Genomic DNA, 25,586 nt, shown 5'->3' on the forward strand with positions numbered 1-25,586 from the left:
TCTCCTCAGTTATCCTGAAGGGGAGGCAGCTCCTTCACACCACCTACAAGATGTTCATGACAGCGGCAGGAGTGGAGGGTGAGGGGGGTGGTGAGGGGGGGGGTGAGAGGTTAGGGTTAGGGTTACAACAGCGGCAGGAGTGGAGGGTGAGGGGGGTGGTGAGGGGGGGGTGAGAGGTTAGGGTTCGGGTTAGGGTTACAACAGCAGCAGGAGTGGAGGGTGAGGGGGGGCATGCTGACTATTCTCTATTGTAAACTGTTAAACTGTAATTGAGTGTAATTGGTTGTAATTGGTTGTAATTGGTTGTAATTGTGTGTAATTGAGTGCCGCGGGTGAGATGTTGTTTCTCTTCCCCCCCTCAGCTCTCAGTCTGCTGTTGTTCTGTATCTACTGGGGTTTGTACGCCAACGATGGGGTCGGGAACGGCAGCCTCAAGATACTGGGTACCGTCTGTGTGTCTGTCTGTCTGTCTGTCACGCTGTCTGTCTGTCACGCTGTCACACTGTCTGTCTGTCTGTCACGCTGTTACACTGTCTGTCTGTCTGTCACGCTGTCTGTCTGTCTGTCTGTCACACTGTCACACTGTCTGTCTGTCACACTGTCACACTGTCTGTCTGTCTGTCTGTCATGCTGTCACACTGTCTGTCTGTCTGTCACGCTGTCTGTCTGTCTGTCACGTTCATTTTCTCTGTCTTACCACACCTCTCTCCCTCTGTCATGACACATGTCATGACGCTCTGTGTGTGTAGTGTGTTGCGTGTAACACGTGTGTACAATGTTTACCAGTCTTTCTCTCTGTCTCCCCCCCCCCCCTCTCTCTCTCTCTCTCTCTCTCTCTCTCTCTCTCTCTCTCTCTCTCTCTCAGCTAAGCTTTTGTTCTCAGTCAGTTTCCTCATCTTCCTGCTGCTGCTGATTCTGCTGGGGAAAGGATTCACAGTCACCAGGTAGCGAAAACGTTTGTCGTTGAATGTAATAAGTTTCGTTTAGAGTTTCTAAAACTAGTATATTGAGGATGTTTATAGATGACGTGATAAGGATCTGATAACTCTATTATTATTGTTGTTGTTGTTGTTGTTGTTGTTGTTATTAATATTATTATTATTATTATTATAAAGAAGATGATGAATAATACATTCGTTCATAATGACTGCGATTTTTTCCCCCAGATTTATACCACTGTCAGTAATAATAATAATAATAATAATAATAATAATAATAATAATAATAATAATAATAATAATAATATTAATGATGGTGCCCGTGTGTCTCTGATATTATCAGTGTGTGTCTCTGGCTCTATCTTAGGGGTCGCATCAGTCACAGTGGTTCAGTGAAGCTGTCAGTCTACATGACCCTCTATACCATCACACACGTCATCCTGTTTATCTCCGAGGCTGAGGTAAGCACTGCTGTAGTTCTGTACAGGGTTTTATATTAGTGTTATATAGTGCGGTCCCGCCAGCATTGCCCTGTGTACAGTACAGCACAGCGAGGCTCTGCCCAGCACACAGCAGGCAATGCCAGCGCACTAGATCAGCACTTTATATAGACACCATGGGGGGTAGCTGCTGTAGTTCTGTACAGGGTTTTATATTAGTGTTATATAGTGCAGTCCCGCCAGCATTGCCCTGTGTGCAGTACAGCACAGCGAGGCTCTGCCCAGCACACAGCAGGCAATGCCAGCGCACTAGATCAGCACTTTATATAGACACCGTGGTGGGTAGCTGCTGTAGTTCTGTACAGGGTTTTATATTAGTGTTATATAGTGCAGTAACGCCAGCATTGCCCTGTGTGCAGTACAGCACAGCGAGGCTCTGCCCAGCACACAGCAGGCAATGCCAGCGCACTAGATCAGCACTTTATATAGACACCATGTTGGGTAGCTGCTGTAGCTCTGTGCAGGGGTTTGCAGTGTTCTATGGTGTTGCCACTCCCCTCTCGCTCTCTCTCTCTCTCTCTCCAGTTCTTTGACCCAGGGCAGGTGGTGTATGCCTATGACTCCTCTGCTGGCTATGGCCTCATCACCCTGCAGTTCGTTGCCTACGTGTGGTTCTGCTACGCCGTTCTCATCACTCTGAAGCATTTCCCTGAGAAGCAGGCATTCTACGCCCCTTTCTTCGCTGCCTACACTCTCTGGTAAGAACAGCGCGCCGACCCTTCAAGACCCTCCCCCCTTCCGACATGTTTTAGATGCTTCGCCTGGCAGACTGACTCCGTTCCTTTATAGCTGACCCAAACGCCTCTGTGGTCTTTGGAGGACTGTACTGTACTGTTCCATTTCTACGACTCTCTGTGTAACTGTGTCCCCGTGTCTCCGTGTCCCTGTGTCCGCGTGTCTGTCCCCAGGTTCTTCGCAGTCCCTGTCATGGCTCTCATCGCTAACTTCGGCATTCCCAAGTGGGCTCGGGAGAAGATTGTGAACGGGATTCAGCTGGGAATTCACCTGTACGCCCACACGGTGTTCCTGGTGAGAAACACTCCCCGTCTCCTCTAGCAAGCCGAGGCAAATAATGTTAAAATGCAAGGCAAAGTTGCATTGCAAGTCTAGCCATGTTAAACGCTAATGCAATCGTGCAATACAAGTCTATTATTATTATTTATTTCTTAGCAGATGCCCTTATCCAGGGCATTATTTTTTACATACAATTACCCATTTATACAGTTGGGTTTTTCACTGGAGCAATCTAGGTAAAGTACCTTGCTCAAGGGTACAGCAGCAGCGTCCCCCACCTGGGATTGAACCCACGACCCTCCGGTCAAGAGTCCAGAGCCCCTAACCACTGCTCCACACTGTGACACTACAAGTCTAGCAATGTTAAACACTAATGCAATCGTGCAATGCAAGTCTAGCCATGTTAAACGCTAATGCAAAGCTGCAATGCAATCACAGCCACGTTAACCCCGCCTCTCCTCCTAGATAATCACGCGCCCCTCCGCAGCCAATAGGAACTTCCCGTACCACGTGCGGACCTCGCAGATCGGGATAATGGAGAGCCCGAGGGAGACCTTCCCTCACCACGGATACGGAAACGTGACCTTCATCAGCGACTCGGTGCCCAACTTCACAGAGCTCTTCTCCATCCCCTCCGGCGACGGAGCGCCCCCTAGCGCCGGGGTGAGGACACTGCAGCGCGCAGATCTCAGCATGTTGGCTCTGTGTGGGTGTGTGTGTGTGTGTGTGAGAATGTGAGTGTGTGCGGTCTGTGTAACTGTGTGTGTGTGACTGCAGTGTGTGTCTGTTATAGTGTAAGTGTCTCTGTGTGTGTCTGTGTCAGTCTGTGTGTGTGTGTCTGTGTCAGTCTGTGTGAGCGACTGTGAGTCTAGGAGAGTGCGTGTGTCTGTGATAGTGTCTGTAACTGATTAACTGTGTGTGTGTGTGTGTGTGACTTAATTAAGATCTCTCTCTCCCTCTCCCTCCCCCCCCTCTCTCTCTCTCTCTCCCCCTCCCCTCTCCCTCTCTCTCTCCCTCTCCCTCCCCCCCCTCTCTCTCTCCCTCCCCCTCTCTCCCTCTCTCTCTCCCTCTCCCTCCCCCCCCCTCTCTCCCTCTCTCCCTCCCCCCCCTCTCTCTCTCTCTGCAGAACGGGAAGGCTGTTGAGGAGACGGTGGCCCCGAAGGGACAATCCCAGAGCCGGATCATCACCACCACGGCTGAGCTGAGCGGCCCTGTGCCCCTCCCCCCCTCCGCCCCCCTCCCTCCCTCCCTGCAGCCCCCTCCGCCCCCCCGTCCTCTCACTCAACACACAGGGGGGGGCTTCCCAGAGTACTTCAGCATTCAGGGGGAGAAGCCAGCGCAGGAATGAGGGTCGCTGGGGGGGGACTGAGGAGAGGGTCTGGGAGAGACTGGAAAAGAGTGCAGAGAGAATGAGGGGAAGGATGGGGGTGGCATTGAGGGAAAAGAGAAACTGTGTGAGAGGGGGAGTGAGGACAGATTGGAGGAGGGAGACAGCGAAGGAGTGAGAGAGTGCGGGAGAGAGAGAGTGAGAGAGGTGTGTGTGTGTGGGTGCAAGGGAGGGTGGAGAGAGACGGAGAGACCAGACTGAGCAATGTGTTATAATCAAACTGGAGAGAGAGACAGAGAACGAGAACAAGATGAAGACTTTCTACAATAAATGTATATAACAACAACAACAACAACAACAATAATAATAATAATATAATTTTTAAATAATATACATGTAAAAACTACAGCAACAAGCACATGTAAAATGTTATGTAAAAAAATGTGAAAAAAAAAATGTGAAAATGTCTGGACACAGGAGGGGGCCCTTTTAACTGTAACACGTTTCCAATGACAGTTTGTGAGTAAATAGTTGTGCGAATTTGGCCCTATTGCTATTCAAGGACTGTGCCAATCAATAAGGAGAACTGGCTGGGATTCAATTGCTATTACAGCAGATTTATCTTTACCTAGTTCAATTCCAGGACCACTATTATTCACAACGCTTCAGGAGTTCATTTGATTTTTTTTCAGAACATTGTCATGAAAATAAATTAAAAAAAAAAGTTGTTTTTTTCACACAGAAAAAAAAGCTTTAAAAAAAGAGTAAAAACTTTTTTTAAAAAGACACCACAAAACAAACATCCAGACAGTTTAAACGCTTTATTGTAACCAGTGGTGTTTTCAGACTACACGCTATTTTTTCCACTTTTTAAAAAATACATTTCGTACTGTAATACACGCTCCGAAGTTGGTTCCTTACTAAAATAGTCACTATGAATACAATTGCATCCCAGCCTCTCTGAGTGCATGTGTGTGTAAAGAGGAACATTGTACAATATGCACTTTATAATGTCTGAGCGAAAACTTTCTTTATTTTTTTCTCATTTGATAGTACATACCCTGTACAGTGTATTGATTGTGAAACGTATCACAAAGAAAATATGTGAATTTAATTTATATATAGATATATAAAAGAGAGACGTTGAATTGTATTACTTAATGGTACTTGGTTCTAGTTTTGTAAAAAATATATTTTAATATTATTTTCCTGTTTTTCAAACTTTCAAAAAAAACTGCCAGTTTAACGCGCGAAGCAGTCAGGCTGGCGAGCGCCCCGAGCTATTGCGTATTGCTGCTCTGATTGGTCGGGGAGTTCATAGGGCGGGAATTTCAAACAGCTCGCGGCGCTCTGAACCAAAGCCGTGAACATCAACGGTCGCTGCTCGAGACTTTGAGAGGCAGAGAGGCGGGAGAAAAAGTGTTTTGAGAAGAGAGAAAACGACTGAAAACCGAGCAAAAATAAATAAATATTATTTTGTTAATAAATCATACAGTTGGGTTAATTAACAGAGAGGGTGGAAACAAAATATAATTTAATGTGGAAAATAAGTACCTATTTAGTAATTTTTAATTAAATTTTGGTTGCCTTGAAGAAATAATTATTGTGTTGCAGCCTGAGGAAAATTGTGTTACCTCATTTTTTTCAAGTTTATTATTTTTATTTGGATTAACAATAAAACAGAATATTTTAAAACAATTATTTATTATTTAATATACCGGTATTTAAAGTGTCAGTCGCCTGATATTTTTTTTACGGAGGGATAGTCAAGGGAGAACTAAAGGTCAGGTGACAGGTAAAAAAATTAATTAATAAATAAACAAATCAGACATTTTAGTAATTTGTCATTGGAGCTACTGGAAAGCGGAGCAGTGATAGAAAAATATCGAGATAGCGGAGAAAACGCTTTTCTGCGGACATTTTAGAGTTCGTGGAGAACGATCCAGGTACCAAAGGACAAGATGGACAGCGAATCTGAGGTAAATATTATTATTATTGTTATTATTATTAACATATTTGTGTTGTTGTATCTTAAGCTTTATGACTTTAATGCAACATTATAGATTATTATAATGTCACAAAAGCCTCTAATACTGCCCAGTATGGTTTAGTGCTGTTGGTCTCTTTTGATTCGTGTTGCCTGTCGCTGATTTGAGAGTATAATATTACTACCATTAATAATAACTTATAAGCGCTTACCATTTATTTTTCAAGAGATTTTAATAAAAATGGACGTGGCATATTTGAGTAAAATCCCATTAAAAGTAAAATACAATATTGAAATGTGTGTGGGTGTGTCTGTGTGTGTGTGTGTCTGTGTGTGGGTGGGTGGGTGGGTGTCTGTGTGTGTGTGTCTGTGGGTGGGTGGGTGTCTGTGTGTGGGTGGGTGGGTGTGTGTCTGTGTGTGTGTGTGTGGGGGTGGGGGTGTGTCTGTGTGTGTGTGTGTGTCTGTGTGTGTGTCTGTGTGTGTGTGAGTGTGTGTGTGTGTCTGTGTGTGTGTGAGTGTGTGTGTCTGTGAGTGTGTGTGTGTGTGTGTCTGTGTGTGTGTGTATCTGTGTCTGTGTGTGTGTGTGTGAGAGTGTGTGTGTGTGTCTGTGTGTGTGTGTGTGTGTATCTGTTTGTGTGTGTGTGTGTGTCTGTGTGTGTGTGTATCTGTGTTTGTGTGTGTGTGTGTGTGTGTGTCTGTGTGTGTGTGTGTCTGTGTGTGTGTGTGTGTCTGTGTGTGTGAGTGTGTGTGTGTGTGTCTGTGTGTGTGTATCTGTGTTTGTGTGTGTGTGTGTGAGAGTGTGTGTGTGTGTCTGTGTGTATCTGTTTGTGTGTGTGTGTGTCTGTGTGTGTGTGTGTGTGAGAGTGTGTGTCTGTGTGTGTGTATCTGTTTGTGTGTGTGTGTGTCTGTGTGTGTGTATCTGTTTGTGTGTGTGTGTGTGTGTATCTGTGTCTGTGTGTGTGTGTCTCTGTGTCTGTGTGTCTGTGAGTGTGTGTGTGTCTGTGTGTGTGTGAGAGTGTGTCTGTGTGTGTGTCTGTGTGTGTGTGTCTGTCAGTGTGTGTGTGTGTGTGTGTGTGTGTGAGAGTGTGTCTGTGTGTGTGTGTCTGTCTGTGTGTGTGTGTGTGTGTGTGAGAGTGTGTCTGTGTGTGTGTGTCTGTGTGTGTGTCTGTCAGTGTGTGTGTGTGTGTGTGTGTGTGTGAGAGTGTGTCTGTGTGTGTGTGTCTGTGTGTGTGTGTCTGTGTGTGTGTGTGTGTGTGAGTGTGTGTGTCTGTGTGTCTGTGTGTGTGTGACGCGTTTTACTGCTCTGCCGCTGCAGGAAGATAAGTACAAGGACCTGAAGGTTTATTTCTCCAAGCAAGAATGGGCAGAGCTGCAAGAGTGGGAGAAAGTGCGCTACAAGAACATGAAACGCAACTACGAAGCCATGATTGCTATAGGTGTGTGTGGGATTCACGCACAAGGTGGAGGGAAGTATTATAACACACAGAATAAATAAACATTTACAAGTGCCCTACTACAGAATAAAAAATAAAAAAATAGATAAACACATTTAACAAAAAATTAAATGTACTATTGAGATGAGCAACATTAACTTAAAATGCGTGCATTTCTAATTAAATAATGGAAACCAATAAAGCATAAACGATTGCAATATATTTATTTCAATTAAATTAATAATTTTTAACTTAAAAAAAAAAGTTTTAAAAAAAAACCCTTTTCTTTAACCACTGGAGCACACAGCCTCCTTACATGCATAAATATTTGATACAATCCTCTAGTATGAACAAACCTCCTTAATGGACGACTGTCTTACCTTATAAAGTGAGTCTAAATATTAGTTTAGTAGTTCAGTACCTTCTTTAGTAAACACAGTCCCACATACCCACGTATCCAGCCCTTGCCCTGCGTTTTCTAATCCGTGTTAATGTGCAACGGCAGGGCTGAATTCTCCGAAGCCGACCTTCATGTGCCGCCGATCCAGGAGCAGGCAGCCCCCTGTGGAGGACTCCAGTGACCCCGACGAGGACTGGACCCCCAGACAGGAGAGAGCCGCAGCAGGTAGAAAGGGAAATACAGTGCATGAGTAATACTTAGCCTGCAATAACTAACACAGGCTGAGAGCAACAACATCACAACTAACAAAATACTAGTTTTGAGAAGTTGTATTATTCATTAACCAAATATATCAATGTTTATTTATTTGTAAATGTCATATTGCCATCAGAATTACTCTGAATGGGTAGGCTACTGTGATTATTTGTATTACACATATTTTTTTATGTTTATTTTTTATTTTGTATGTTACACATAATCATATTAAGTGTCACACTGAGGTAAGTTACTGTTCCAATTGTTAATTTGTTCATCTCATTTGTTTCCACAGCTCCAAAAACCTTTAGGCCACCTTATAAAAGAGATTTTGTCCACAGACAGACAACAAAAAATGTGACTACAACTAAGGTATTGTTTTAGGTTAAGACAATATTACCAATACAGTGACAAGCTTCAGTTAAAACTTTCCACCCCTTTCTTATTTTTTGGAATATGAGCTCTTGCATATTGCAGTAATTTTAACAATGTCAAGAAATTACGGAAACAATGAAAGGCTGTTTGCACTTGCCTCGTGTTAGACACTATTTCCCTCACAGCAGAATCTAATGTTTATAGCGCTTTAGCCATTCAAACTTTGCTTTTAGCTTCCATTCTCAGCATCCCTTAAAATAAGAGATAATTACAAGTACTCCCCTTTTCTCTTGTTTTTAAATCAAGGTCCATGTGAATAGTGAAAAGGCCCCGGCGCCCAGCAGCAGTGTTGCTGGCCCCAGTGCAGAGACCCCCTCCGCATCCACCTCCAGTTCTGATGAGAACAGAGGAGACTCATTCGAAGGCTTCACTGATGATGAACTGGCTGCCTTTCTTGTGTACGACAGCCCTTCTGAGAGTGAGGAGAGTGGAAAAGCAGAAACTCGGAAAGCGGGTAGGTGTAATAGTAATAGTAATGATTACAAGTCGCTGTCAGAACAATTTCCTATCAATGCAAATTGCAATCACAAACACACTACTGTCAATCAGGCTGGGGCTTTGGCCAAGGCTCCCTGAAATGAACACTGCAGGGTACAGGGTTCATTTGTCTGGGGATTTTTTGTAGAGCAGCTTTTAAAAGTAATTTTTGTTATTAGTCTTCACCAGCTTTTGACAGAGCGTCATCTTTATGCAGAGCCTTCTGTTCTCATGCCCCATGCCGATTTTGCATAAGAAATGCAGTGTCTCCAACTTTCACAGGAGAAGACCTGCTAACTGTTTGCATTGTGGCTGTAATATGGGGTACTTTGGGGAAACAAAGCTGTAAAGCAAAACCCTGTGTTCACAACACGCAGTTGTGATGAAACTATTTTTTAATTTTTAGTTCATGAAACTTTTGTATTTTACTGTTGTGCACCATAAAAGCAACAAAGGAAAATCTCTTGGGTTTTCAATTTCCAAAATAGGGTTTTTTTTAAACTGGAGTATTTTGCTAAATTAATGACTACTAGGAATTCTTTAAAAAAAAGTTTGCTCTGCATTCGTAGTTTTTGTACAAAATTCAAAGGTGACAGTTTAGTTCAATGCAGTTTGTTAAAGTTTCAGATTTGCGATTGGTTTTGATTTTACAGCCCACTCCAAGAAAGATTCCCAAAGAGCACAGAATTCCAGTCAGGCCAGTACAGGAAATTGCTACAGCTTGAGAAAGAAACTAAGAATTCTGTACGAGGAGATAGATGAACCCAATGACGATGATTACCTGTGTGAGTGCTGCAAGAGCAACCTTTAGACTCGGTCTGTATACTCTGTCTAGTTAAAAAAGGGTGGTAAACACATGATGGTATGGACAAGGTTAAGCAAAGTGAAATGCAAAATTGCAGCACAAATTTACCATGGCAAACTTTCATCATGGGTTAGCATGCTCCAGCTAGCAGATACCTAAATATGCAGTTCAGTTTTGTTAACACATTCTTTAGTTAGTTTTAATCTGTCAGAATGACATTTTGTTCAAGGTGGAATAAAGCCCTCAAGACTGGAATTGTGCTCCGCATGTCTGTTATTTTCCTGTGGATTGACTCTGTCCCTGTTAATTCTTAGACTGCGAGGACTGCCAGACCTTCTTCATTGATGTGTGTGGGCTGCATGGCCCTGCACTGTTCATTCCAGACACGGCCGCTGAGGTGGGCCTGGCACACAGGGCTCGCCTCACCACACCTCAGGGCATGAGCATCAGAGTCTCCAAGATCCCAAACGCAGGGCTGGGGGCCTGGAACGAGCGCGGCGTCATTCCCAGAGGGGCCCACTTCGGGCCGTACCAGGGGGGGGTGACTCGCGAAGAGGAGGCCGTCCTCAGTGGATATTCATGGGTGGTAGGTTACCTGTCTTTGTATTGAGTCGAATCCTCAGTGGATATTCATGGGTGGTAGGTTACCTGTCTTTGTATTGGGTTGAATCCTCAGTGGATATTCATGGGTGGTAGGTTACCTGTATTTGTATTTGGTTGAATCCTCAGTGGATATTCATGGGTGGTAGGTTACCTGTCTTTGTATTGAGTCGAATCCTCAGTGGATATTCATGGGTGGCAGGTTACCTGTCTTTGTATTGAGTTGAATCCTCAGTGGATATTCATGGGTGGCAGGTTACCTGTCTTTGTATGGGGTCGAATCCTCATTGGATATTCATGGGTGGTAGGTTACCTGTCTTTGTATTGGGTCGAATCCTCAGTGGATATTCATGGGTGGTAGGTTACCTGTCTTTGTATTGGGTCGAATCCTCAGTGGATATTCATGGGTGGCAGGTTACCTGTCTTTGTATTGGGTCGAATGCACTTTACTGGACTCACTTATCAAACAGGGGTAGAGTGGTTAGGGCTAGGGGGGCACCACCCACATGTATATACTGTATATATGTATGTATACAGATTATGCAACAATATTTGTGAGACATTGAACTAATATAATAAGCTTTTAGTCCCAGTGTGAATCCAAACTCATTTCAACATTAAAGACAGTGAAAAAGACTTCCAGTCAAAATGTTGTCTTAGCTTACTGCAGTCCAGTTTAATGACTTACAAACCTATTTTCAGACTGTATTCTCAGCCAAACTGTTGTATTTCTTGTTTCTGTTGTGTGCTGTTTTCTGTTTGTTTGAGCACCATTGCTAGGATGTATGAATTCTGGCACAGCAAGAATAATCAGATTTATCTCATTCCACTCTACAGATAACTAAAGGGAAGAACGATCATGAGTACATCGATGCTAAGAGTGAAGCTAACTCAAACTGGATGAGGTAATGAATACATTTCACTCTCACCTCTTGTTTCTGTATTCCCTAAAATGACCATCCTTTGGTAAATGTGAAGGGGCTGGGGTGCTTCAGGACACTTGAACAACAAAATAAAGACGAGGCATTCAGTGAACCCTTATGGGGTGGAGGTAGTGTAATGTGGCTCTATCCTCAGACTTGCCTGTCTTTCAAGATGAAAAATAAATAATAATAATCTTAGTTAAAAGCTATCAAGTGTGCTGGCTTGTCCTCCTCTTTACCTGTGCTTCAATTCACAAGTCAAGTAGACAAACTCACTTCTGATTGAATATATATATATATTATTATTATTCATTGTGCACAGGCTAATCTGTTATCCATAACTTTAAAACACTCAATCAGAATCCTATAACTGCAAGAAACCAAGTCAAGTGGACAAACATTTCAGCTCAAGCCTTTTTCAGTGCTCATTACTAAGTACTAATTAGGATCTTACCTGAGCGGCGGCTAACCTTTCCTCCCCATCTCTGTCTGCTGTTGCAGGTATGTGAACTGTGCCCGTAATGAAGAGGAGCAAAACCTGGTGGCCTTTCAGTACAAGGGTGAGATCTACTACAGGTCCTGCAAGCCGATCCCACCCCGCTGTGAGCTGCTGGTGTGGTACGGGGACGAGTACGGCAGGGAGCTGGGCATCCGCTGGGATCTGATGTGGGAGAACAAGTGTCGCTCGACAGGTACTGGAGCTGCCCTGTGCACCGAGGAAAATGCTGTGCTGTGGTATATTATCACTGCCTGCTTTTCATAGCAATTCATCGATGGAACAATCAATCAGAGCCATTTATGAATCGGTGTTTTAGACCAGGACTTTTACTAATTATTATTATTATTATTATTATTATTATTATTATTATTATTATTACTGATTAATCAAAGCAGGCTGTCCCTTCCCCTCACACACTCTCCTTCTCCTCACTATAACTGATGCTCTTTCTCTTTGTTCTCCTTTCTCTCTAAACTCACACCCCTCCTGTATCCCTCTCTCCCCACTTTATCTCCATTCATCTTGCTCTCTCTCTCTTCCCCTCTCTCTCTAATTCTCCTTTTCCCTTCTTCCTCTCCCTTACACATGCACACATACTCCCTCCCCAACCTTCTCTTACTCTCTCACCCCCTTTACCCCAACCTAATCATTCACTCTCTGCCACCCCTGTCACTTTCCCTTCTCTAAACTTTCCCTCTCCTACCCCCCCCACACAATCCTTCCTCTTTCTTACACTCTCACCCCTTTCTTCTATACTTCCCTCTCTTCCCCACTCCTCCCCTCTCTCACCCTCTTTCTCTCTTTCTCTTACTTCAGAAGCGGATTTGGAGCAAGACCTCGACATCTATCCCTGCCCTCACTGCACCATCGCCTTCACTGCCGAGCAGTACCTGGAGAAGCACACAAAGAGGACTCACCCTGAGGAGTATGTGGTGATACTGAGAGCGCGCTCACTCAGGAATCAATCGTCACAAAGCGGGGCGCAGCTTCCTGTACCCCCGGTGAGCTCAGTGACTGCACGCTCTGGGAGAGTTCACAAATCAGACTCGCAAGCTTCACATCGCTGCTCTGAGTGTGGGAAGAGTTTCACTCGGTCAGGAGACCTGAAAAAACACCAGCGAACTCACACAGGAGAGAAACCATATCGCTGCTCTGAGTGTGGGAAGAGTTTCACTCGGTCAGACAGCCTTGAAACACACCAGCGAACTCACACAGGAGAGAAACCGTATCGCTGCTCTGACTGTGGGAAGAGTTTCAGTCACTCAGTATCCCTGAAAGCACACCAGCAAACTCACACAGGAGAGAAACTGTATCGCTGCTCTGACTGTGGGAAGAGTTTCAGGTGGTCAGACAGCCTTGAAAAACACCAGCGAACTCACACAGGAGAGAAACCATATCGCTGCTCTGACTGTGGGAAGAGGTTCAGTCAGTCAGGACACCTTGTTTCACACCAGCGAACTCACACAGGAGAGAAACCGTATCGCTGCTCTGACTGTGGGAAGAGGTTCAGTCAGTCACGCAGTCTTGTTTCACACCAGAGAACTCACTCCTGACATGCCGAGCCCTGCATGACTTCACTCATTGTGAGGGGAAATATGTTTCCTTTCATAACTGAACACACACCTACCTGTCAATGTTAAACATTGTGTTGATTTTGTTGAGAAATTAATTGAGCTGCACAATTTTAAACAGGGACAAGGTTGGGATCAATAATCTGCATTATAAAAAAAAACTTACGACAGTACTGTACATGCACACTGCAATCTTGCAGTTTATTTCATTTGAACCGGCTTCAACCATTGTGTTTACAATGTATTTACTATACAGATCTTTGATTGAACATGCTTTTACTGTACTTTACTACACTTTGTTATTCCGGCTCAATGACACCATCAATCCCTGAGCTCCTCTATCCCTTTGTTCCATTGTTCTCTAGAACCCTCTTTATGTTCCGTAACTCACAGTGAGAGTTCCATGGAACCTTCTTACTTAGTGTTCCAAAGTCCATAGACTCTCAGTGTTCCATGGAACCTTCTTACTTAGTGTTCCAAAGTCCATAGACTCTCAGTGTTCCATGGAACCTTCTTTGTTCTCCCTCTGAGTCTCAATTGAAGACATTGAGAAAGAATTTCTGGTTGAAACGTTTGTCATTGAATTTATTAGGTTTATTTTATTTTATCACAATGTAGCGCTATTGTGGGTTTAATAGTTATGGACAAGCTGATATAATGATGAGATCCTCAATATGCAAAGTCATTTAAAGACGTTTTTGCTGGGAAGATGTCAAAGTCTCATAGACTTTTTACCAACGCTACCATTTTAATGAGGGGTCTAAGGGTTTAAGTTCTGTTTTTAAAGTGAACAGACTCCTTTGTTGTTGCCTGTGATTCAATGTCAATACACTTTGCTATTCTGTTTTAAAATGTTTATGCTTTGTTAAATTAAAACAACATGCCTGTTATGCTTAAATATGCTATTTAATATTTATGATTATTTATTTCACTTTTTTTTTTTTTTAATCTTTATGAGATTAACTGGACAAGTCGTATTCTATTTTATGGCGTTTTACATTTCATCTCCTGGCAGATACAGCTGCTGATTTTATACGAGATGAATCTGTGTTTTTAAATGTTAATATTTAATTCAGGAGCCCCAATAAACGTTTTAAAGACAAGAAAATCACTTGTGACGTGTCTCTGAATGTTTAGTATTGTAATTATACAAGCATTCTCAGATAATTCTATTTCTGTATATATACACACACACACACACACACTCTGTATTTGAAATGTTTAGCGAAGTTAGCCCCTGTTGAGATGGTACGATCTCGTTTTGCGATGGAGAGCTGGGTTTTGTTTAGAGATTTAGACCTAAAGCTGCTGCACCTGCATGAAGTTGGGAGCCTGTATGTATCGCTCAATATTAACCCTTACCGCAGTGCATTTACACAGTAACTTCGCAGATCACTTTCCTCATACCTACAATATGCATTTAACGTGTTTACATTGCAGCCGGCTCAAAACATTCTTTTAAAAATAATTTACTACAAACGCCTTTTGGTTGTTTTGTTTTTTTGGTTTTTTTTTACAAAGTAAACATTTTATTTCAAGAAGAATTTCACTCAATGCATTGTTTGTGGTACAGTCTCATTGAAAAAAAAAATCGTTCTTAAAAAAAATGATGAGTTTATTCTTGAAACAGTAAAGGACTCCTATGTTGTGACGAGGGAAACACATATAACGCACAAGATGTAGAGTGAAACAACTCGAGAATGTTTAAGTACTTGTGTTACTACTTCTATCATTTGCAAAGCACTTTGAAGGCTTCAATTAGATTCCAGATGTTTTGTAAAATCGACAGGCTTGTGATTCAACAGAGACAGGAGTTAAATGACAGTCTTGTGGGATATGATGATGTCGGTTCAGCCCCGGGGGTGAGCGCTGAGTATTAGCGGGTTTTATTGCTGGTTCAGGAATGATAGATCTGGTCTTGTGGGATATGGAGATGTTGGTTCAGCCCCGGGGGTGAGCGGTGAGTATTAGCGGGTTTTATTGCTGGTTCAGGAATGATAGATCTGGTCTTGTGGGATATGGAGATGTTGGTTCAGTCCCGGGGGTGAGCGCTGAGTATTAGCGGGTTTTATTGCTGGTTCAGGAATGATAGATCTGGTCTTGTGGGATATGGAGATGTTGGTTCAGCCCCGGGGGTGAGCGCTGAGTATTAGCGGGTTTTATTGCTGGTTCCAGGAATGATAGATCTGGTCTTTAAGGATCCCTGTGTACGTCTCGATCGCTGCCGCACTTTCTGTGTACAAGTTTCTGTCAAATAAAACAAAAACAGAAATATACAATCAATGTTGGAATTTAGACCAAAGTTCACACGCTGCTGTAGAAACACTAGCCGGGGGTGGGGGCGGGGGGCAGCACCCCCTGACTTCACATGGCTTCCATCATACACAGGGGTTACAGTTTTGTTCAATGGCTTTCAGCACCCCCGCTATAAAAATGTTTCCAGCGCCACTGACTAGGGGTAGCGTATCTTGCAGCTTGTCAGAATGTTATTTTAAGTTCGTTATTGGATTATTCGCTAATGTGTTACACATTTCAATAAAAAAGATATGCACATGTCAATCTATAAACTAACCATTGATGGACAATGAACGGCATTGTTTAGCTTGTTGGTACGATAGCAGTTTACAGTTAATATACTTGAAACAGAGCAGGACCATGTATACATAGGGTTGAATTTATATATCTGTACGTACATGACTTTCTCGTCCACCTTCCATGACTTGACGTCCTCTATCCAGCCGCTGGCGAGCGCGGTCCCCTTGCCCCAGTAATCCCACAACGTGTCGGTCACGACATTACCCCAGGCGGAGGGCGGGGCTGTGGGCTCTGCATCGCGCTTCTGCAGCCTGAAACTCTCGACTCCTGATAATGCAATCGGGGATGAAGCGTTCAGAGCGGGCACAGCAGACAGGACACACGATATATTATAACGCGCAATAATGCATTTCCAATACGCAGCATTGACCGTCAGGTCTGTCAATCTGTGTTTGCTTCAAACAAGGGGGAAGTCAATATATATTTTTCATATACATACCATAGCAGAAAACAGCCAGTAAAACAGCCACAGTAATCAGTTTCATTTTGAATATTGGAATCTGCGAAAGAAATACATATTTATACAGTATATCATTCACATCAGCCAAGTGTCGCTTTATCTGCGATTAACTTTTTCGTCCACAAGGTGTCGCTGTTGCACTCAAACTCGATCGTCTGAACTTTTACATCGGGGAAAAATATTAAATTCAAAACTCAAAAAGAACGAAAGAAAGAAAGAAAGAAAGAAAGAAAGTATTTTAATTTGCAAAACCATATATGCAATTGCATGCACGCTGATAGTTTATGAATACGGCCGATTCCTATGCGGAGTTAAGAACCAACGTGCAGGTAAAGCCGGTATGGACGTCGTTACTCACCAGAGCGTCCAGCGGATCTGAGTAAAGACGATACAAGCTGACCTCGCCTTGGCTATTTATACGGGACCCGGATGCTTGTGCAATGCCGTGTTTGTGTTTTTCTGTCTAGTAGCCCCGGCTGGCCATGCTGGACATGTCCAAGTTTACGGTCCCAAGTCCAGGCAAACAAAACAGCGACACTGCAAACACAGAGTCCAGGGTAGAGGGTCAGGGTAACTGGAAAAGAGTTAGCGTCACCTAGAATTTTAGGATTGGGACATAATGTAAAGACAAACTATGTGGCCGTAACCTAGATCTTTTATTTAACATCAAAGAAACTATAATGATATCTCAAAAGTCTACCGGTAGAATTAATGCTAGTGCAGTAGTATGTCATGTTAGATTTTGAAATGTCACATTTTCCAGTTTGTGTCTTTTTAAGTTTATGGAACACTACAAAGCGGCGGCGTGCAATTCATTATGTTAACGTGACGTTATTCCATCAGGTTTCATTCGACTTGATGAAGCAAGATGAGTTCCTTCTATAGCATTCATTCTTGGACAGAGCTGTACACTGTAGGGTAATTAAATGAACGCACATGACTTTTTTTGTGTTTTCTCCATGCATATGATTCTAAAGTTCAACATGTTTACTTACAGTGATTTTATTACAAAAAAACATTTTTAGGTAAAAAAAGGAACATAGAACCACGTGACGCTGGGGTACAATCTTACAAGCAAACTACAAATATTATATGAGGAGGAGGAGGAGGAGGAAGAGGGGGTACTAAATTTGATGAAGGTGCTATACACTGTGTCACCCGGTTCCTATGGACTATGCAGAGCCTGCTCTATAGTTGCCACGTTTTCCAATGAGGTAAAAGGTCGACAACGGGCTCTGAAACATGATCGATTCAGAGCCGCACAGTGAAACAGGTTCAACACCAGTTAGCAACTCACTTGGATTCAAATTAAACACCTCCTTCACCGGCCAATCTTCGTGCAGAGACACGTGGCACATGACGTGTACATCCTTCGGATGAGACGTAAAACAAACGAGCTCCTACTGGAAGTGACTCTGCAGCAGCAGCAGCAGCAGTTGTTGATGATGCAGAGTTCACCCCTCTACCTCTAGAAGTCGCTTTGGGTAAAAGCGTCTGCTAAATGACTAAATACGTGTTTATATTATTATTATTATTATTATTATTATTATTATTATTATTATTATTATTATTATTATTATTATTATTATTATTATTATTATTATATTGTAGGTTATTAATCCACAGGGAGAGTGAATCTACAGTGTGGGGGTGTCAGGGTGTGGGGTCCTATACCTGCTGCACAGGGAGAGTGAATCTACATTAATGACTTTCCTTTACAGGCTTGTGTTTGAGTAGCCACTGGGAATCATTGTAAAATAAATCAAATACAACAGACAAAAAGAAAATGTCATTTTTTTATTAATGCATTAATTCCAGAACTCCTTTTTTTGGTTAAAACACGAAGCTCCAGGCATAATCGACTTTATCCGAAACCCATTTCACCAGGGGCAAGGTGACAGGTCTGATGTGATCTTCGTAGTACGCCTGCGCGAAACCGCTAAGAGGAGCCGTGAATTCCAGGTTATCAAACCACGACCTGCACAACAAAACACATTAAAAACGAAATTAAAAACGAAATTTTATTATAAGCGACTTATAACAACTGCTGCTGCTGTAGAGTCACTTCCAATAGAACCTCGTTTGTTTTACGCCTCATCTGGATGGAGCACAAGGAGGTGAAGTGACTCGCTCAGGGTCACGCACAGTGAGTCAGTGGCTGAGCCGGGATTTGAACCCTCACCCTCCTAGCAAGCCCTTTTCTTTAACCGCTGAACCAGCAAGTCTCTAATCTTTGGACTAACTCATGTTAGTTAAAGTAATCGCAGACTAGTGCTGCTCGGGATTGTGAAACCAGTCAGCGGTAGAGAGAAAACACGTCAGCCACAAGGTTTCCCTATCGCTGACCGAGAGGTATTTTGCGGCTAATTAATGCTGGCGTGCAGAAACACCAGCGTGCAAACCAGCCCCCCCTCCCCACATCGTGTCATTTTACTCGCTCACCTGTACCGGTCCAACAGCCCAGCCTGCTCCGCCTCGCCGCTCTGTACATCCGCCGGGGCGCCTTCAGACAGGTAAACTGTAAGAAGATGGTCTATGTAAAACATTTGCTTGAATGCACAATTCAAAAATAAATTCTGGTTTTCGGATTTAGTTCCTTCCGAATGTTGGGTGACCCCAAAACCCTCCCTCTCCCCTCACCCCTCACCCCTGACGTCACAGCAGAATTCCACAGCCGAATATACAATCGAGGTGGATCGCAACTCGCGATCCTTGACCATTCGAGTATGAATCATCCCGTAACGGGTTCAAGCGATTTAAAAGAGGCTACCTCGCAGCGCGCAGGCGAGGACGATCGTTACAACGAGTGTTCTGCACCCCATTCTCCAAGCGTGACGAGTCCTGCAAAACATGAAGAGTTATTTCATTCAGACACATAAAATAACCGCTAGGGGGCACTGTCGCTTGTTCATAGCTACACTTTACCTGCTAGGATGAGACAGGATTCTGAGAAAATTATTATTATTATTTATTTATTAGCAGACACCCTTATCCAGGGCGGCTTACAACTGTTACAAGATATCACATTATTTTTACATACAATTACCCATTTATACAGTTGGGTTTTTACTGGAGCAATCTAGGTAAAGTACTTTTAGTCTTCTGAGTTTTATAAGAAACAAGAGAATCTAATCGGCAACAATGACATCTCGCACCAAGTTCCTATTAAATTACGAATCCCAGGCGGACTCAAAGGTAATCAATCACACCTCAAAGTGGAGGGTACACCCCATCCTATCCAGCGTGTCATGAAAAAAATAATAATGCTACAAAAATAAGACAGCACGTTTTTACACACATTATTACACACAATACCAGAATGCAATGCCAGCGAATCACGAGTTCACTTTCACCTGGTAAATCTCGCTTCAGGATCCACTCAATAGGAATGGTCTGTTCTCGCTTTCTCAGTGCGTTTGAAATGGTGAAAAACCTTGAAACGATATTACCTGTACTGTTTAAGACTGCATACATTTGAATTTTGAAAATATTGCCCTTATTTATTTATTTTTATGTATTCCCTGTAAAAAAAAATAGTATTTTATTATTTTTTTACAGAGTATAAAAGCACAATTATAAATGGTAAACAACATTAAACTAACAACATGGCATTATTAATATAATTGCATAGCGCTTCCCCAGCAGTGCAGAATGAATCGATTAGGATATATTAGGTGTAAGATAACATGACAGAAGTTGTTCTCATTTTACAATGACAGGTATGTTTCAATAGCGTTTCCTACCTCTCGGCTCCACGGTAGAGTGAGCGCTGTTTTACACCCTCGACGCTTCGAGATTGTATTTGAAGGGGTCGGGATCGGATGTTGATCTGCGCGGGTCGATCATGTCAGACTCCGCCGTGACCTTCCGCAGCTTCGAGCCAGCGCTTAGCAAATCATCTCCTCTGTGTTTGCGGGTTTTATTCTTTGGAAGAATACAGATATGTTGTCTTTTGGGGTTTTATATCTGTTTAGACAATACTTTCACATTCCTGTATTTATTAGAATTTTTTTAGACTGTCGTTTCCAGGGTTGCGATCGATTCCCTTTTTTCAATTTTTGAAAATCAATTCCCCCAAAATATATTGGCGAGATTGAGTTGGAAATGGGGGGATGAATCGCGAAGCACAGTTAGATTGTGACTCTAAAACACCCCAAACAGACACTACTAGCTTCCCTGTGCTTTACCATTACTCTCGGTGCTTTACAATGCTTCCCTATGCTTTACCAGACCTCTCTGTGCTTTACAATGCTTCCCTATGCTTTACCACACCTCTCTGTGCTTTACAATGCTTCCCTATGCTTTACCAGACCTCTCTGTGCTTTACAATGCTTCCCTATGCTTTACCAGACCTCTCTGTGCTTTACAATGCTTCCCTATGCTTTACCAGACCTCTCTGTGCTTTACAATGCTTCCCTGTGCTTTACCAGACCTCTCTGTGCTTTACAATGCTTCCCTATGCTTTACCAGACCTCTCTGTGCTTTACAATGCTTCCCTGTGCTTTACCAGACCTCTCTGTGCTTTACAATGCTTTCACTGTTATTATTGTATAATGTGCTTGGAAAAATAAACAGGAGGTTTTATAGTTTTCAACGCTTCGTTTTTACTAAGAATTCGCAATATTGTAACTTCTCCATGTCTATTAATTACAACGATTCAAACACAGGCATGTTATGTTGGGGGTAAGCGGGTTATTTGATGTATTGCTCCAGATTGTGAAGTCCCAGAGGAGTCTGAACTGTGCGGCTGTTTATCCGATGCGGGGGAATGTTCTGATAAGAACACGAGAGCGCTGTTTGTTCACATTACTGCATGTTTAGATATGAAGGGGGCTTGATGGCCCAGTGATTAAAGAAAAAGTATTAAGACAAGCGGGTCCCCGGTTCAAATCCCAGCTTAGCCATTAACTCGCTATGTTCCGTCCTTCGGATGAGTCGTAAAACAAACGAGGTCCTATCGGAAGTGACTCTGCAGCACCAGCAACAGTTGTTGATGAAGCATATTACTCTCTAATTAATAATAATAAAATACTATTCTGAGTAGACTGATAAATAACTTCATTTCTCATGTTGGGATTGACGATTATATCATACGCAATACATGTAGGATGCGTTAAAATGCGTATTACGATATTTAAAAAATAAATTCCATAGGTTTAATGTTACTTAATCAGATTATGTCTGTAGGCCTTTATTTTGATCCTATAAAGAGACTGGTTATTGTAAGTAAACAGAGGTTTTGATCACAACACGTTTTTCATTGGATTTATTTGTGATTCTATGAAACGTTTTTAGATTGTATTTTTAATGGTTTTTAAAGTATTTATATTTATGCAAACTTTACTTTTTTGGGGGAGAAAAAAATAATAATGATTAGATAAAATAAGCGAGTGTGCTCTTTGAGCCTGTTATCTAAGCAGCCTGGTATTTGTGTAGGTTTGCGAGGTGACTGAACTTTGGATTTCAAAGGCTGTGGCGGTTGTTTGTGAAGTCAACAAACTCCTTTTACAACTAAGCAGATTTAGAGACAGTTTGAAATCTCGTTTCTCTAAGAACTGTTAACCTGTGACAATGTTTATAAAAAAAAATAAAAAAAAACACTGCCCTTGAAAAATATTTCTTAGCATTTTTCTAGGAACCCTGACCTTTGAAACACAAACCGTCAGAAACCTGCTGCAATCAGCCAGCATCTGTGTGTGTGTGCATAGCGCCACCTGGAGGTCAAACAAAAAAGAAATTCAGAGTGAAGAGAAATGATAATGTCCCAGTTGTGTGTGTTTGTATGCAATTCAAAGCCATTCTCCTAAATCTGATCTTTAAACCCAGAGAAAGAAAAGCTACCAGGAGGATCAAATCCCAGCTCAGCCATTGACTCACTGTGTGTGACCCTGAGCAAGTCACTTCACCTCCTTGTGCTCCATCCTTCGGATGAGACGTCAAACAAACGAGCTCCTATTGGAAGTGACTCTGCAGCAGCAGCAGCAGCAGCAGCAGCAGTTGTTGATGATGCAGAGTTCACTCCCCTAGTCTCTGTAAGCCACTTTGGATAAAAGCGTTTGCTGAATAACTAATTAATAATATAATGGACCATACCAAGTATTTGCCTACTAGATGGCACTGATATAACTGATACAGATTTGTGCATGAAGTCATATTCCCCCTTCAGTCACTGTGTGTGCAGTATTACACCATGTTATGTTCCCTGTCTATGACTGTTTTTTATAATGCAGATCATGTTTGTTTTTCAGAGTCATGGCCGGGCAGCTTCTCTGAACTCCATAGAACAAACCATGCGACTCTTGAGAAAAACAAAGCAACCAAACAGCGTTGAAAACAAACGTCTTTTATTAATAGTATTATTTTCAAGTAGAAGACAGGAGTTTATTTCTGCGTTAAAAACAAACTTAAAACAGAACAAAGCAATGAATGAGACGTGTTGACAGAAAAGGGAAGCAGTGTAGAGGAATGATCAATTCATCTGCTTCAGAGGGGCCAGACTGGGAGGAGAAAACAGGTTCTTTATTGGGGCTTAATGTTAGCGAAAGCTTCATCCATCTGCTTCTTCAGGCTCTCAAAGGTATCTTTGAACCAGTTCCTACAAAAACAAACACACATATATTAATAAAACCAGAAAGCCATATTCATACACCTCGCATGTTCTATAAAATCGCTGGTCATGGGTGACTTCCAAAAAATGAATTATAGGCCAACTTATAACAAGTTTTATCTCTTACTACTAAAAGCACTAGAGCCCAAACGCTGGTCTGCTTGACTCTGTCTCTTCTAGTTTCAATAATAACCCTGATGAAGGCACTAGAGCCCAAACGCTACTATGTTTGACTCGGTCTCTTCTAGTTTCAATAATAACCCTGATGAAGGCACTAGAGCCTGAACGCTGGTCTGCTTGACTCGGTCTCTTCTAGTTTCAATAATAACCCTGATGAAGGCACTAGAGCCCAAACGCTGGTCTGCTTGACTCGGTCTCTTCTAGTTTCAATAATAACCCTGATGAAGGCACTAGAGCCCAAACGCTGGTCTGCTTGACTCGGTCTCTTCTAGTTTCAATAATAACCCTGATGAAGGCACTAGAGCCTGAACGCTGGTCTGCTTGACTCGGTCTCTTCTAGTTTCAATAATAACCCTGATGAAGGCACTAGAGCCTGAACGCTGGTCTCTTGTGGTTTCATGAACACACTGGCTGGGTTTGCAGGAGCAGGGGCAGTACCTGGTGTTCACGCTGAACTCGCTGTTGTGCAATTCTTCCACGGCTGCCTTGGTCTTCTCAGTCAGGTCCTGAGTCAGAGTCTCCACCTTGGTCTGGAAATTATTGAAACGCTCGGTCAGGGTGGCATCCTGGGGGGCACTTTCTGTAGAGAGAGACACACACAGAGACCAGGGCTGGGAATGAGACTCCCATTGCATAGCAGTGTGATCCATTCCGGGTTTTAATAGGAGTTTCATAATAAGACACACCTGAGCTTGTTAGCTAGACACACTGGGGGCTGATCAAGCTGGTAGTAAAACCCAGAATGGATCATACTGCTGTGCAATAGGAGTCTGATTTCCATCCCTGTAACACCCTAACCCTATGCAAAGCAAACTGCTGTAGTCGACAGTTTTAAAGCAATTTTCGTTTATTAGCAGCTCAGTTTGGTTAGTAATTGCATTTCATCTCTGTTTGAAAAATGTTATTTTTTTTGTATGTAATATGTCACCATTACTTTTTTTTTTCAGGGAGTTATAGGGTGAAAAACGTTTTGTTGTTGTAAAATTAAATAGTTCATAAGCAATTACTTACCGACGAGCACGGCAAGAGCCAGCACAACTAGAGCGACTGCGACGGACAGCTTCATTTTCTATTGATGTGATAGTCACTTCACTGGAGAGAGAGAGAGAGAGAGAGAGAGAGAGAGAGAGAGAGAGAGAGAGAGAGAGAGAGAGAGAGAGAGAGAGAGAGAGAGAGACGAGTTACTATACAGCTATGGACAAATGTTTTGCATCACATAGAATTTGCAGCACAGCAATTAAGAGACTTTTTTCATTAGTAACTTTCTGTAAAATTGCAGGTTTCATTATTATTATTATTATTATTATTATTATTATTATTATTATTATTATTCAGGGGTAAAGGCGTTTGCTTTGTTATGGTAACACTTTATCTATATATTTTTTTAACACTGTAGGGTACCGATCGCGTGTCTTCGATATTCATGGTCCCATCAGTATGAAATTATTGACAAAAACACTCCGTCGAGTTTTGTGCACGGGACTACTCGTTTACAAGAGAGTCCTGGATAAACCGCACAGAACATATTATACATACATACATGCATACATACATACATATACTCTTTTGTCAAGATCTTTAAGTTGGAGAACTCGCCTTGCAAAAACTTTAAAGGAAAATGCATTATAAACTGGATACATCGCTAATTCTACACGCAGTCACAGTTAGGATGCCTCACGCTTACCTCGCTTCAGCCTCGCTTTGGATGTGATGTCGAGAGTTGAGATGCAAACTGGACGTACCTGCGAGCTCTTTATACAGTGCTTGGGGTGACGTCACACGCTGATTTGGAAGTCGGTGACGTAGCATCGCAGAGTATCATGCTTCATCGATTCTGCAAAATCTGAAGCAATAACCCGGCCTGATCCTTCCTGATCAAATAAAGAAATCTGCACCCCTACAATACAACCAGACTCACAGAATCAAATCACACTGTGAACTACTGTGGCGTGTTCATTCGTTCATTGTGACACGCTTATTCATTGATAGGGTTATAGGATGTCATGTTTTGTAATTGATTATTGCTGGCGTTGTGTTATTATTATTATTATTATTATTATTATTATTATTATTATTATTATTATTTATTTATTTATTAGCAGACACCCTTATAAAGGGGGACTTACAGTCGTAAACAAAAATACATTTCAAGAATCACAGTACAAGTAATAATACAATTAAGAGCAAGATAAATACAATGACTTTGGTTCTAGCAAGTACAAGTGTGGCAAAATACGATATATGACAAAATACGATGTGTGTGTTTTTTAAAACACTATACTATCGATATTCATGGTCCCATGAATCTGAAATTATTGACAATTATATAAGAATTTATTTATTTGGGAAGTCCATATGAGCTTCAGATAACTCGTTTAGAAAGGTGTCCTAATACAATACTATATATATATATATATATATATATATATATATATATATATATATATATATATATATATATATATATATATATATATATATATACATATATATATATATATATATATATATATATATATATATATATATATATATATATATATATATATATATATATATATATATAGATAGATATATAGC

The 25,586-nt window shown here is 42.0% G+C and overlaps 5 protein-coding genes across 7 annotated transcripts; 2 read left to right on the plus strand and 3 right to left on the minus strand.

Annotated features, from left to right (window-relative positions):
- Positions 1-5: 5 nt before the first annotated feature.
- On the plus strand, positions 6-4,927 carry LOC131729695 (transmembrane protein 145-like; the record flags this gene model as incomplete). Its single annotated transcript, XM_059019905.1, has 8 exons — positions 6-78; positions 363-443; positions 866-944; positions 1,306-1,399; positions 1,964-2,136; positions 2,347-2,467; positions 2,918-3,115; positions 3,579-4,927. Coding segments are annotated over 8 exons (1,041 nt in total), but the record flags the coding sequence as incomplete, so codon positions are not given.
- Positions 3,874-14,374, plus strand: LOC117969747 (histone-lysine N-methyltransferase PRDM9-like). Its single transcript, XM_059019912.1, has 9 exons — positions 3,874-3,953; positions 6,985-7,202; positions 7,705-7,824; positions 8,150-8,226; positions 8,536-8,743; positions 9,886-10,157; positions 11,009-11,076; positions 11,596-11,786; positions 12,410-14,374. The coding sequence occupies exons 1-9, from the start codon at positions 3,874-3,876 to the stop codon at positions 13,144-13,146; spliced, it is 1,971 nt and encodes a 656-aa protein (XP_058875895.1). The 3' UTR covers positions 13,147-14,374.
- Positions 14,375-14,758: 384 nt separating this feature from the next.
- Positions 14,759-16,661, minus strand: LOC131696845 (apolipoprotein C-II-like). The gene is made up of 4 exons (XM_059019918.1): positions 16,578-16,661; positions 16,199-16,259; positions 15,858-16,026; positions 14,759-15,411 (listed from the first exon to the last, which is right to left on the minus strand). Exons 2-4 carry the CDS (start codon positions 16,242-16,244, stop codon positions 15,324-15,326), a joined length of 303 nt encoding a protein of 100 aa, XP_058875901.1. The 5' UTR covers positions 16,245-16,259; positions 16,578-16,661; the 3' UTR covers positions 14,759-15,323.
- Positions 16,662-17,997: 1,336 nt separating this feature from the next.
- On the minus strand, positions 17,998-20,093 carry LOC117964922 (uncharacterized). 3 transcript variants are annotated; one of them, XM_034909723.2, is made up of 5 exons: positions 19,963-20,093; positions 19,573-19,652; positions 18,990-19,060; positions 18,662-18,737; positions 17,998-18,197 (listed from the first exon to the last, which is right to left on the minus strand). In XM_034909723.2, exons 3-5 carry the CDS (start codon positions 19,039-19,041, stop codon positions 18,053-18,055), a joined length of 273 nt encoding a protein of 90 aa, XP_034765614.1. In that variant the 5' UTR covers positions 19,042-19,060; positions 19,573-19,652; positions 19,963-20,093; the 3' UTR covers positions 17,998-18,052. The 3 variants fall into 3 exon arrangements, with proteins under 3 accessions (XP_034765614.1, XP_058875903.1, XP_034765615.1); XM_059019920.1 differs by having other exon boundaries at positions 19,573-19,740; positions 19,963-20,055; XM_034909724.2 differs by lacking the exon at positions 19,573-19,652 and having other exon boundaries at positions 19,963-20,078.
- A 2,453-nt stretch (positions 20,094-22,546) lies between these two features.
- On the minus strand, positions 22,547-24,813 carry LOC131729697 (apolipoprotein C-I-like). The gene is made up of 4 exons (XM_059019919.1): positions 24,691-24,813; positions 24,018-24,098; positions 23,445-23,586; positions 22,547-22,814 (listed from the first exon to the last, which is right to left on the minus strand). The coding sequence occupies exons 2-4, from the start codon at positions 24,070-24,072 to the stop codon at positions 22,739-22,741; spliced, it is 273 nt and encodes a 90-aa protein (XP_058875902.1). The 5' UTR covers positions 24,073-24,098; positions 24,691-24,813; the 3' UTR covers positions 22,547-22,738.
- Between the last annotated feature and the right edge of the window lie 773 nt (positions 24,814-25,586).

The sequence above is a fragment of the Acipenser ruthenus genome, unplaced genomic scaffold (genome assembly GCF_902713425.1).
Source record: "Acipenser ruthenus unplaced genomic scaffold, fAciRut3.2 maternal haplotype, whole genome shotgun sequence".
Classification (NCBI taxonomy): Eukaryota; Metazoa; Chordata; class Actinopteri; order Acipenseriformes; family Acipenseridae; genus Acipenser; species Acipenser ruthenus.

Coding starts and splice junctions, on each gene's coding strand:
- LOC117969747 (XM_059019912.1), top strand. CDS start 3,874: ATGGGGGTGGCATTGAGGGAAAAGAGAAACTGTGTGAGAGGGGGAGTG. Junction 7,825..8,149: donor ACAGGAGAGAGCCGCAGCAG/GTAGAAAGGGAA, acceptor TTGTTTCCACAG/CTCCAAAAACCTTTAGGCCA. Junction 8,744..9,885: donor AGCAGAAACTCGGAAAGCGG/GTAGGTGTAATA, acceptor GTTAATTCTTAG/ACTGCGAGGACTGCCAGACC.
- LOC131696845 (XM_059019918.1), bottom strand. CDS start 16,244: ATGAAACTGATTACTGTGGCTGTTTTACTGGCTGTTTTCTGCTATG. Junction 16,027..16,198: donor ACTGGCTGTTTTCTGCTATG/GTATGTATATGA, acceptor TTGCATTATCAG/GAGTCGAGAGTTTCAGGCTG. Junction 15,412..15,857: donor AAGGTGGACGAGAAAGTCAT/GTACGTACAGAT, acceptor TTTATTTGACAG/AAACTTGTACACAGAAAGTG.
- LOC117964922 (XM_034909723.2), bottom strand. CDS start 19,041: ATGGGGTGCAGAACACTCGTTGTAACGATCGTCCTCGCCTGCGCGCTG. Junction 18,738..18,989: donor CCTCGCCTGCGCGCTGCGAG/GTAGCCTCTTTT, acceptor ATCTTCTTACAG/TTTACCTGTCTGAAGGCGCC. Junction 18,198..18,661: donor GGGCTGTTGGACCGGTACAG/GTGAGCGAGTAA, acceptor TTTGTTGTGCAG/GTCGTGGTTTGATAACCTGG.
- LOC131729697 (XM_059019919.1), bottom strand. CDS start 24,072: ATGAAGCTGTCCGTCGCAGTCGCTCTAGTTGTGCTGGCTCTTGCCGTG. Junction 23,587..24,017: donor GGCTCTTGCCGTGCTCGTCG/GTAAGTAATTGC, acceptor CTCTCTCTACAG/AAAGTGCCCCCCAGGATGCC. Junction 22,815..23,444: donor GAGTTCAGCGTGAACACCAG/GTACTGCCCCTG, acceptor TTGTTTTTGTAG/GAACTGGTTCAAAGATACCT.